At 36.0% G+C, this 13,804-nt stretch overlaps 1 protein-coding gene across 1 annotated transcript in view; it reads right to left on the bottom strand.

Moving 5' to 3' along the window:
* CCDC178 (coiled-coil domain containing 178) overlaps positions 1-13,804 on the bottom strand; it is a 372,754-nt gene that overhangs the window by 280,501 nt on the left and 78,449 nt on the right. The window contains exons 10-11 of the mRNA XM_087869978.1: positions 12,187-12,282; positions 11,898-12,034 (exon numbers count right to left, since the gene is read on the bottom strand). Of these exons, the coding sequence (XP_087726104.1) occupies positions 11,898-12,034; positions 12,187-12,282 (233 nt within the window). The remainder of the gene's footprint in view (positions 1-11,897; positions 12,035-12,186; positions 12,283-13,804) is intronic.

Genomic DNA, 13,804 nt, shown 5'->3' with positions numbered 1-13,804 from the left:
GCTCGATCCCAGAATGCTGGGATCACGCCCTGAGCCGAAAGCAGACGCTTAACGACTGAGCCACCCAGGCGCCCCAAAGCTAAACATATTCTTATCATATGATCCAGCAATCCTGTTAATTGGTATTTACCCAAAGGAGCTGAAACTTTTGTCCACACAAAAATCTGCACATCAATATTTATAGCAGCTTTATCTATAATTGCCAAAACTTGGAAGCAACCAAGATGATCTTCAGTAGGTAAATGGATAAATAAACTGTGGTACATCCAGATACAGATAGTACTTGGTACTAAAAAGAAATGAGCTATCGAGCCATGAATGACATGGAGGAATTTTAAATGTATATTAGTAAGTGAAAAAAAAAATCCAAATGAAAAGGCTACATACTATAGGATTCTAACTATGTGTCATTCTGGAAAAGGAAAAACTATGAAGACAATAAAAAGATCAGTGATTGTCAGAGTTTGGATGGGAGGGGTGGGGAGAATAATGAGTAGACAGGACACAGAAGACTAGGGCAATGAAAATACTCTGTATAATACCATTATTGTACATACAAGTCATTATACATTTGTCCAAACCTATAGAATGTAAAACACCAAGAGTTAACCATGATGTAAACTATGGACTTTGGGTGATTATGTTCTGTCAGTGTAGGTTCATCAATTGTACCACCTGTACCACTGTGGTGAAGGATGTCGATAATGAAGAGGATATGCATGTGTAGGAGCAGGGGGTATATGGGAAGTCTCCATATCTTCTCCTCAATTTTGCTGTGACCCTACTGCCTTTTAAAAAATAAAGTCTTAATTAAAAACTCAACATTTGTACACCTTAAATATATACAATCTTCATTTCTCAATTATTCTTCACTAAATCTGGAAAAATATTTTTAAAAATAAATAATAACAGTTAAATAAATGTTAATTATATTTGGAGTTTTCTTCATAGAAGCTTCCTATTTTATATTTGTCTTTTCAGCTGAATTTAGGTTTCATTTTCTAATGAATGAGAAAGCAGTTTTGTTAGTGGATAGAGTCTATAGAGGCCACTAATAATATTTCTTTTCTGACCCTGATATTGAGGAAACTTTACCTTATATTTATATATGGTTTGATGTTATAATTTATCCCACAAAATTTCTACCTCATGAAAGTTCTAATTTCTAAGAAGTAAATGAAGTGGCAAACATAAAAATGTTTGCTTGCCGAATTAAAGCACTTCTGCATTTCATATCTAGCTTTAATCTCCATGAACATCTTCCCTCGATTTCAGACCTATGCATCAAAGTGATACCTAGACACTTATCGAATCACGCCATACACAATTCCAGACCAAACATATCAACATCTTCCCTCCAGCCTTTCTTTTTTCCTCCATACATTTTTCATTATTCAAATCTTAACTCATCCAATTACTACCAAAGTGATATCTTTAAAAGAGAAATATGACCATACAGCTTCTTTAGTGGATTTCTATAGTCTTCATCAGAGTCTAAATCCTTTGGAATGATTCATTATCTAACATTTAGTTCCCTACTCTCAATGTTTGCCCTAGCTGCCTGCCACATAAAAACATGTGCGCGCGTGCGCGCGCACACACACACACACACACACACACACACACACACACAAAGTCAGATCAAGCACTTGCTCTAAGCTCTAGCCACAAAGTCAAAGTGCAAACTCACAACAATCTTACCTGTACCCTAAGACAATTGCCATTTTAATGGTAAGACTACTATCTGGGATTATTATTATTGGACTAATATGTCAAATGTATTTGAACATCCATTAACCATCAGTTAAATTGAAGTCAGATTAAATTACAAAAAAAAATGAGATAAGGTAAAAAATCCTGAATCTGGATATAGAAAATCAGGTTTCAAATGCCAGTGGTGTTAAAGCTGTAGTAATTTAGAAAAGGTACTTTGCCTCTCTGGATCCCCACAAGAATTCTCTAGAAAAAGAAGAATTCAAGAGAGTATGTATGAATATCCCACCTCATTAGTGATCAGAGAAATGGAGTGTTAACAATATTGAAAACATACTATTTCATTTATCAAATTGGAACAGATATTTTAAAAACCATAGCACTCAATGTTAGCACAGGCACACATGACAGAACAAGCTTACGTATTGCTCAGCTTCAATAAATGATACATTCTTTCTAGAAAGTAGATTTAGAAAGTTATTAGGAAAAAAAAGTTATTAGGAATTTATTTTATTTTTTTTAAGATAATAGGAATTTAAAAGTATTATAGCCAATCTACTTTTATAAATCTACTTTAAATTTTAAAAAGCAATGATGCTAAGAAAGATTTCTGAAAAAAAATCACCACATTATTTATAAGTCATAAAACTAAGAACAACTTAAACATAAACTTTAGAGTAAGTATGAAAAAATCATGGCTCACCCATATAATAGACTTTTGTACAGATATTTAAATAATATATTTGAAATTTGTATAACAATGTACCAAAAATTCTATTATACCACGTTGGGAATAAAAGCAGGATATCCAATTAATTTATGAATGAAAAGATCAGTAATATATTAATATGATTGCCTCTATTTACTGAAATGATTTTATGTTTTTTGCACTTTTTCATATTTTCTTTTCCACAACAAATACACACTATAAGCAGAGTCCGAAGAGACCATACAAGATGTGGAAATGTTGATAAAATGGAGCTTTGAATTATATAGCTTGGGAAATGAAAAAAAGTCTTGGACATATCCAAGGACAAAACTGAAAAAGAGAACCCCTCTCATAAATATAAGGTGGGCATATGATTAGCCCAATTTTATCTCAACTCAAATATTTTCCACAAAGAGTTTCTAGAAGAAAATGGACAATGCACAATAAAAATAGCCAAGAGCACAAGGAAAAAAGACACCAAAAGCATTAGCTAAGAGAGTAAGATGCAAAAGTAGATTACAAAGACTAGAGAGTTGAGTTAAGATGGCGGAGGAGTAGGGGTCCCGTTTTTCAGCTGGTCCCCTGAGTCGAGCTGCATAGGTACCAGACCATCCTGAACACCCATTGAATCAGCCTGAGACGCAGGAAGATATATCTGGATCTCTACAAATGAACATCTCCAGCACTGAGTATTGAGGTACAAGCGGGGAGCCGTGAATCCAGGCACAGATATCGGAAGATAAATGGAAGGGGGAGGGAGCCTCCGCGCTCGGGTGCCGGGAAGCGGTAGCCACCTGCCCTGGGGAGTGGGCTGACTCGCAGACAGCATCCAGGAGACAGCAGACTGAGACCATGAGCCCAGGAACACGTGCGTGACCAGTCTGAAAACCGGAGCTCCGGAGTGTGCGTGAACCACACTGAAACGGAGCTCCGGAGAGCGCGGGGGCAGCCAGCGGCTGGCGGTGTTAGAAACACAAAGGACAGAGACATGCCGGCCACAGAAGTGAGGGCTGGGACACCGGCTGTGGGGCGTACATCCCGGTACACTGTAGGGTTTAGCAGCACCAACAGAAACAGAGTTAAAGTGGCCAGAAGAGCTCAGTGGAGAGTGGACTGTGATCTCGCTATTCTGAGACAGAGGCTGGGATTCGGCCACTGCTGCTCTGACTCTCAGAAGAGCCACAGAAAACTGCCAGAGAGAGCCACCAGAGAACAAAGGCTGGAAAAACCTGCTTACAGTGTGCCCATCCCCATCCCCCTTGCAGGGGACAGGGAGACTACCCAAAAAGGGTTGCCTGAGTATCAGCGCGGCCGGTCCCTTCCCCAGAAGGCAGGCTGAAAAATCAAGAAGCCCACATCCCTAAGATCCCTATAAAACAAGTGCACACTTCATGGCTCCTGGTCAATAATTTGGGCTCTGGACAACCCTGCCACTTCTCCTTATCAGAGAAGGAGAAACCCCCCCAGCAAAGAAAAGACAATGAGTCTGTGGCCTCTGCCACAGCATTGACGGATATGGATATAACCAAATTATCAGAAATGGAGTTCAGAGTAACATGGTCAAGATGATGTGTAGACTTGAAAAAAATATTAATGAAAATATTAACGAGAATATAGAATCTCTAAGGGCAGAAATGAGAGCGAATCTGGCAGAAACTAAAAATGCTATGAATCAAACGCAGTCAAACTAGACGCTCTGACGGCCAGGGTAAATGAGGCAGAAGAACGAATTAGTGAACTGGAGGATGGGATGGTAGAAGAGAAAGCTAAAACAGAAACTTGGCTCAAAAAATCCAACCTCAGGAATGTAGGTTACAGGAGATTACTGACTCAATGAAACGTTCCAATGTCAGAATCATCGGCATCCCTGAGGGGGTGGAGAAAGAGAGAGGTCTACAAGAGATATTTGAACAAATTGAAGCTGAAAACTTCCCTAATCTAGCAAAGGAAACAAGCTTTCATGTCCACGAGGCAGAGAGGACCCCTCCCAAGTTCAACCACGACAAACCTATGCCCTGTCACGTCATAGTGCATTTCGCAAATATTAGATGCAAGGATACAGTATTGAAAGCGGCCAGGGCAAAGAAATTTCTCACGTACCAAGGCAAAGGTATGAGGATTACATCAGACCTGTCTACACAGACCTAGAATGAGAGAAAAGGTTGGGGGGGGGGCATTTTTAAAGCTCTTTCAGAGAAAAACATGCAACCAAGGATCCTTTATCCAGAAAGGCTGTCATTCAGAATTGATAGAGAGATAAGGACCTTCCAGAATCGCCAGTCATTGACCAATTTCATAACCATGAAACCAGCCCTACAGGAGATATTAAGTGGGTTCTATGAAAGTAAAAAGGCCCCAAGAGTGACACAGAACAGAAAGTTACAATCTATAGAAACAAAGATTTTACAGGCAACATAACATCATTAAAATCATATCTCTCAATAATCACTCTCAATGTGAATGGCCTAAATGCTCCCATAAAACACCACGGGGTTGCAGATTGGATAAAAAGACATGACCCATCCATTTGCTGTCTACAAGAGTCTCATCTTGAACCTAAAGATACATCCAGACTGAAAGTGAAGGGATGGAAAACCATCTTTCATGCCAATGGACCTCAAAAGAAAGCTGGGGTAGGAATTCTCATTTCAGACAGATTGGATTTTAAACTAGACTATAGTTAGAGATACAGAAGGGCACTATATTATTCTTAAAGGATGTATCCAATAAGTGGATAATTATAAGTATCTATGCCCCCAACAGAGGAACAGGAAGATACACAAGCCAAAACTTAACCAGAATAAAGAGAAATATAGATAATAATACGTTAATAATAGGGGACCTCAACACTTCACTATCAGCAATAGATAGATCACCTAAGCAGAAAATCAACAAAGAAACAAGAGCTTTGAATGATATACTGGACCAGATGGACCTCATAGATATATACAGAACACTGCACTCTAGAACAACAGAATACTCATTCTTTTCAAATGCACATGGAACACTCTCCAGAATAGATCATGTTCTGGGTCACAAAACAGGTCCCAACCGTTACCAAAACACTGAAATTATTCCCTGCATATTCTCAGACCACAATGCTTTGAAAATGGAACTCAATCACAAGGAAAAATTTGGAAGAAACTCAAACACTTGGAAACTAAGAACCATCCTGCTCAAGAATGATTCAAAAACCAGGAAATCAAAAATCAATTTAAACAATTTATGGAGACCAACGAGAATGAAAACACAACAGTCGAAAACCTATGGGACACTGCAAAGGCAGTCCTATGGGGAAAATACATAGCCATCCAAACCTCACTCAAAAGAATAGAAAAATCTAAAATGCAGTTTTTATATTCTCACCTCAAGAAGCTGGAACAGCAATAGAAGAACAGGCCTAATCCACACACGAGAAAGCAGTTGATCAAGATAGAGCAGAGATCAATGAATTGGAAACCAGGAGCACAGTAGAGCAAATCAACAGAACTAGAAGCTGGATCTTTGAAAGAATAAAGAAAATAGATAAGCCACTGGCAAGACTTATCCAAAAGAATAGAGAAAGGACCCAAATTAATAAAATTATGAATGAAAAGGGAGAGGTCACAACCAACACCAAGGAAATAGGAAGGATCATTAGAAACTTTTATCAACAGCTTTATGCCAATAAATTAAGCAACCTGGAAGAAATGGATGCCTTCCTGGAAACCTATAAACTACTAGATTGAAACAGGAAGAAATTGATTTTTTAAACAGACCAATTAATTATGAAGAGACTGAAGCAGTGATTAAAAACCTTCCAAAAAACAAAACTCCAGGGCCTGATGGATTCCCCAGAGAATTCCACCAAACATTCAAAGAAGAAATAATACCTATTCTCCTAAAGCTGTTTCAAAAAATAGAAAGAGAAGGAAAACTACTAAACTCATTCTATGAGGCCAATGTTACCTTGATCCCCAAACCAGGCACAGACCCCATCAAAAAGGACAATTATAGACCAATATCTGTGATTAATATGGACGCCAAAATTCTCGACAAGATGCTAGCTAATAGGATCCAACAGTACATTAAAAGGAATATCCATCATGACCAAGTGGGATTCATCCCTGGGATGCAAGGGTGGTTCAACATTCGCAAATCGATCAGTGTGATAGATCATATCAACAAGAAAAGAGTCAAGAATCATATGATCCTCTCAATAGATGCAGGAAAAGCATTTGACAAAATACACCATCCTTTCCTGATTAAAGCCCTTCAGAGTATAGAGATAGAGGGTACATTCCTCAATCTCATAAAAACCATCTATGAAAAGCCTACAGCAAATATTCTCAATGGGGAAAAGCTGGAAGCCTTTCCCTGAAGATCAGGAGCATGACAAGGATGCCCACTTTTGCCATTATTATTCAACATAGTACTAGAAATCCTTGCAGCAGAAATCAGACAACAAAAAGGGATAAAAGGTATCCAAATTGGTATCAAACTGTCTCTCTTCGCAGATGACATGATACTCTATATGGAAAACCCAAAAGAAGCCACCCCCAAACTACTAGAAGTTATAGAGCAATTCAATAATGTGGGGGGATACAAAATCAATGCTCAGAAATCAGTTGCATTTCTATACATGCACAATGAGACTGAAGAAAGAGAAATTAGGGAATCTATCCCGTTTACAAAAGCACCAAAAATCATACGTTATCTCGGAATTAACTTAACCAGAGAGGGAAAGGATCTATATTCTAGAAACTACAAATCACTCTTGAAAGACATTGAAGAAGACACAAAAAGATGGAAAAATATTCCATGAGCATGGGTTGGAAGAATTAACATAGTTAAAATGTCCATGCTATCCAGAGCAATCTACACTTTCAATGCCATCCCAATCAAAATGCCAATGACATTTTTCAAAGAACTGGAACAAACAGCCCTTAAATTTGTGTGGAACCAGAAAAGGCCCCAAATCGCCTAGGAACTGTTGAAAAGGAAAAATAAAGCTGGGGGCTTCACAATGCCAGATTTCAAGTTGTACTACAAAGCTGTGATCACAAAGACAGCATGGTACTGGCACAAAAGCAGACACATAGACCAATGGAACAGAATAGAGAACCCAGAAATGGACCCTCGGATCTTTGGACAACTAATCTTTGATAAAGTGGTAAAAAACATCTGGTGGAAAAAAGACAGTCTCTTCAATAAATGGTGCTGGGAAAATTGGACAGCTACATGCAAAAGAATGAAACTTGACCACTCTCTCACACCATACACAAAGATAAACTCCACATGGATGAAAGACCTCGATGTGAGACAGGAATCCATCAAAATCCTAGAGCAGAGCATAGGCAGCAACCTCTTTGACATCGGCCACAGCAACCTTTTTCATGACACATCTCCAAAGGCAAGAGAAACAGAAGAAAAAATGAACTTGTGGGACTTTATCAAGATAAAAAGCTTCTGCACAGCCAAGGAAACAGTCAAAAAAACTAAGAGGCAGCCCACGGAATGAGAGAAGATATTTGCGAATGACACTACGGATAAAAGACTGGTATCCAAGATCTACAAAGAACTTCTCAAACTCAATACACAGGAAACAAATAAAGAAATCAAAAAATGCGCAGAAGACACGAACAGACACTTTTCCAATGAAGACTTACAAATGGCTAACAGACACATGAAAAAATGTTCAAAATCATTAGCCATCAGGGAAATTCCAATCAAAACCATATTGAGATACCACCTTACGCCAGTTAGAATGGCAAAAATTGAAAAGGCAGGCAACAACAAAAGTTGGAGAGGATGTGGAGAAAGGGGATCCCTCCTACATTGTTGGTGGGAATGCAAGTTGGTACAGCCACTTTGGAAAACAGTGCAGAAGTCCCTTAAAAAGTTAAAAATTGAGCTACCCTACAATCCAGTAATTGCACTACTGGGTATTTACCCCAAAGATACAGACGTAGTGAAGAGAAGGGCCATATGCACCCCAATGTTCATAGTAGCATTGCCCACAATAGCTAAATCATGGAAGGAGCCAAGATGCCCTTCAACAGATGTCTGGATTAAGAAGTTGTGGTCCATATATACAATGGAATATCACTCAGGTATCAAAAAGAACGATTTCTCAACATTTGCTGCAACATGGACAGCACTGGAGGAGATAATGCTAAGTGAAATAAGTCAAGCAGAGAAAGACAATTATCATATGGTTTCTCTAATCTGTGGAACATAAGAACTAGGAAGATTGGTAGGAGAAGAAAGGGATAAAGAAAGGGGGGGTATTCAGAAGGGGGAATAAAGCATGAGAGACTATGGACTCTGAGAAACAAACTGAGGGCTTCAGAGGGGTGGGGGAATGGGATAGGCTGGTGATGGGTATGAAGGAGGGCACATATTACATGGTGCACTGGGTGTTACACGCAACTAATGAATCATGGAACTTTACATCAAAAACCAGGGATGTACTGTACGGTGACTAACATAATAAAAAATATTATTATTTAAAAAAAGAATCAGAAAAAAAAGATTACAAAGACTACACATATTTAAATTGTTAGATGTAGATAAAATAATAACTAAAATAAAATAACTATTTGTACTACATTGAAGAAGCAAAAGTTAAGCTGTAAATATCTACATCAAACAGGGAATCATAAAATGACTTAGAAGATTTGGAAGAAAAGCAAATAAAGTTTGGAAATGAATAATTACATTTGAATCTATCTATCTATCTATCTATCTATCTATCTATCTATCTATCTACCTATCTACCTACCTACCTACCTACTTACCTATCATCTGAGAGTGAGAGACCAGTTAAAAACAAGAACGTAAAAAAATGTTTGGCATATATGAGTGATGATTATCTCCTCAAATATTACCTCTGTGGTTTTTTTTTTTTTAATCTTCTCTTCCTTTGGAACATCACTGAGAAATGTGGTAGACCTGACTCTTTCTTGCCTGTATATCCCTTCATCTTTCATTTCACTATTCTTTCATTTATTCTCTGTTGAGAACTACATAATCTGCTATTAAAATCATCCATTAATTTTTTTAATTTCAGGTAAAAATTTGAAGGAAAATTTAAGTAATTAAATGATATCTAAGGTATTAAGTGGACAAGTGCAATACATATGATTGAAATCCTTTCCTATAACCAGGGCTACGTTCCCACTACATGTGATAGATTGTATCAGTATTCTCAATTATGCACTGTCTCTCTTTTTAAGAGGATTAGACTTACCACCCTGTTGACATCAGGCTTGGCCATATGACTTGCTTTGTTCAATGGAGTGTGAGCAGAAGAAACACTTATCTTCTGGTGGAAACTCTAAGAGCTATCAAGTGATCTCACTAATGAATTTTACTTATCAGAGCAATGTGTCCTAGAAGGATCTGATCCTTCACCCTGAATCTAAGAAGTAGAAATAACGTAAAGCAGAGACACAGCTAAGCTGCAATTGCTAGTGAGAAATAAACTTTTATACTTGTATACCACTAAGATAGGGTGGTTGCTTGTTACTGTGGGATAATCGAATAAATGCTAACCTCACACTCTCTTCTGCCAGAGGAGTCTTCTCATTAGCTTCAATTTTTTTTTCTCCCCTCTGCTTCTCCTAATAAAATGTAGTAATATTAACAAGTACATTTTTAAGTTGTCTCTTGGAAAACAATGTTCATTTTGTTCTCTTTTAAATCGCAGAGGACCATAGGGGAAGGTAGGGAAAACTGAATGGGAAGAAATTGGAGAGGGAGATAAACCATGATAGACTCTGGACTCTGAGAAACAAACTGAGAGTTACAGAAGGCAGGGGCGTGGGGGGATGGGGTAACTGGATGATGGGTATTAAGGAGGGCACGTGTTGTGATGAGCACTGGGTGTTAAATGCAACTAATGAATCATTGAACACTACATCAAAAACTAATGATGTACTACATGTTGGCTAATTGAACATAATAATAATAAAAAAGGTATTTTCAACATACAGATAAATCTTACAAATATTTCATTCTATCATTACCAAAAATAAAATGATCAGTAAGAAATTTTAACAATCTTTCTATACAATCATCAAATATCATCATTGTTCCTGTACCTTCTTTCCTCCTTCCCTCCCTTCAATAATTAACTTTGGATAGCACAGTATGTGTCAGGCACTATGCTTGACGATGTGGATTCACTGGTGAAGAAAATATGGCCATGGTATATGTCTGCCTTCATAGATCTTCTCATTTTTTGAGGGGAATGAACAAGAGTCAAATATTCACACACACAAAATTCCAAATATGGCAAGAGATATGGAGAAAAGTAAGTGGGCCATACACACACATAAGAGACAAATTGGATTTAACTGGACAGTCAATGAAAAGCTTCTCAGAACTGACTCTTAAACTGTCTTAAGGATAAGTGCTGGGAAGAAGGAACAAGAAAAATACTATAGGAAAAGTAAATAGCATTAAAATGTCAAATGGGCTGGGGAAAATATGGCAAATAGGAGAAGATGAAGTAAGGCCATTGTATCCGAACCAAATAATAAGGGTAAGTAAACCATGTGTGATATGAAACTGCACAGACATGTATGTTTGCCTATTCAGGGACCTAGCAGGAGAGGGTAAGGAGGCATTTTGTCCCTTCATTCCTGATAACATTTATGTAGGTATGGAGAGGAACTGATCATACTTATGTTTAAAAAAAAAAAAGGAAGAAAAAAGAAATGTACCTACCATAGTGTAGATAATGGATTAGAAAGAGAGCATAATGACTGCAGTAAGCTAGCTTTGGAAGTCACTGTAAGTTCACGCAAGACATGATGATAGCTTGTACCAGGGTGCTGGTGGAGTAGTGAGACAGATAAAAAGATATTTAGCATGTGGAAGATTTTTTCTTAACATGTTGAATATGAGGATTGAAATAGAAAAAGGAAGCAAGAAAACCTGTAGATTTCTGACCTGAGAAAACTAGTAGCTGCTAGAAAGAATTGAGGGTTGACAAGGACAGCAGAAGTTTAATTAAACATATTTTAATTTTAAAGTGTCTTTGAGTATAAGAGGATGTGTCAAAAAGAGGTGATATGAGTGAACAGAAAACTCCTTATTAGATCATTTTTTCACCATTTTGATATTTCTAAAGGGATTCAGAGTGATTTAAAGAGCAACATCAAGCAATATCTAGGGGCACCTGGGTAGTTCAGTTGGTTAAGCCTCCATCTGACTCTTGATTTCAGCTCAGGTCATAATCGCATGGTTGTGAGATTAAGCCCTGTGTCCGGCTCTGTGCTGGGAGTGGAGCCTACTTAACATTCTCTCTCTCCCTCTCTCTCTGCTCCCCTCCTCCCACTCTAAAAAAAAATGCTAATAGAAATAAACAAAATTTAAGCTAATGATAAACACAAACACCACCACACCCCAGGAGAACAAAATGAAGAGATGTATTATTTAACATATTGGATATGTTATACCAAAATAAAAATTATATTTGCACAATTACCTGTCATTGATTAAACCTGCTATGGTTTCAATATCAATTTCGAGTCTTCTGTTTTCTTCTATCAATTGAGTATTTGCAATTGAAATATCTGAAAAGTCTTTTGCAATATTAGAAAGCTCAATATCCCACGATTTTTTCTTTAAGAAAATAATAAGAGAATCATTTATACATGTCTTGTATCTCAGAAAGGAAAAAAATGTATAATAATGAAATTACTTTTACTTGCATGAGTTAGTATTTAGAAATAGAGAATAGAACTCCAGAGAGAAGGAGGGAAAGGTCAACTTACTGCAGCATAATAATTATTAAGTACATCCAGATACTCCTTTTCGTAACTTTTTCTCTTCCAGGATAGTTGCTCATAATTTTTTTTCAAATCATCTAGCTAAGAAAAAATATACAGAAAAAAATGAATTATGAAGCTTCCCATTCTTTTGTAAAGTAAGAAATATATTTCAAATTATGTAGTTACCAAAACTTAATAAATGTTGATTAAAATAGTATAACACTGTATGTTGTTGCCATTTATAAAAATTGATTCAAGATTCTGAATAGAATATAGCAAATCAAGTCTAACAGTGCTCAAAGAATTAATCAGATAAAATAGAATGTATTTTAGTTATGTTGTAAGAACTGATAAAAATTAGAAAATTTCAATCGTAATTCATCACATTAAAAAATTAAAGGAAAAAAATAACATGAATACGGTCAACACTCAAGAGAACAGTTATGTGATAAATTCACTATCTAGTTTCAATAATTTTTAAACTAGTACAAGGAAAAACTATGCAAATACAATATAAAGAACAGAAAATATCAAAATAAATCATAAAACGCTGAACGCCTGCCCACTGAACTCAAGAATGAGATTAGATTAGCTTACCACTATTATTATTAATGTTTTGTGAAAGTGTAGCTAAATGCAATTGGATAATAAAACCAAAACTTATTATTATAATGTTGAATATGAATAGATTATGCATCTTCAACTTTAGATGGTATGATTTAACACTTTGAAAAACAGAAGATTTTATTTAAAATTATAATAAATGACTTTGGTAAAATGGCTGGATATAAGCATAAGGAAATTAATAGCTTTTAACCAAACAGTAACAATCTGTTTAAAAACATAGTGACAGTACTTAAAAGCTTTGGTCAAAAAATATAAAATATTTGGGAATAAATTAAACGTAAAAGGGAAGACCTATATAAAGCAAATATAAATTCTTATTAAAAGCTTAAATCAAGACACACATGAAAAGAATGATAAGCCATGCAAAGGTTTAATAGAATATACTGTCAGTTATCCTACAATTACAGTTGCTTAATTTGTCAATATACTAAAAACCATTGAATTATACAATTTTAGAAAAAAACAACATTGTTAAGAGGCAACAGATCCAAAAATTAATGACAAAGGAAAATAGGACATTGTTTCTCAAACCATTTCAGAACCCTCTTTATTATTTTACTCATATTATATACCATACCATCTGTATTACTATGCATTTAATAATTTTCTTAAGGCAAGTCACATGTTTATTTAAGCAATTATTTAAAAAAGGAAAAAAGTTAAAAAAAGTTAAAAAATCCAACATCATATGTCATAAAGGGAAGCAACTTTAAAAATAAAAACAATTTATGAAATAAACAATATAAAAATAAAATACAAGTAGTATTAAATGTATTCAACTTACCAAGAAAATACTAAATATATTTTTCTTAGACATATGATCAGTAATTAAAGAAATATTTGGATTAATGTTGTATTTTGAAGATGAGCATTTCAATGAATTACAATTTACTTGTATACTTAATAAATTTCCCATGTAATTGGACATTATATTTCTAACCCAAATAAAAATAAGGTTTTTTATAATTTTTAGTTTCAAGAAGCCTTTGAAATA

The sequence above is a fragment of the Ursus americanus genome, chromosome 19, assembly GCF_024610735.1.
Source record: "Ursus americanus isolate L20-20 chromosome 19, mUrsAme1.1.p, whole genome shotgun sequence".
Classification (NCBI taxonomy): Eukaryota; Metazoa; Chordata; class Mammalia; order Carnivora; family Ursidae; genus Ursus; species Ursus americanus.
The sequence above is the reverse complement of the archived record's forward strand: the minus strand, read 5'-3'. Positions and strand labels throughout refer to the sequence as shown.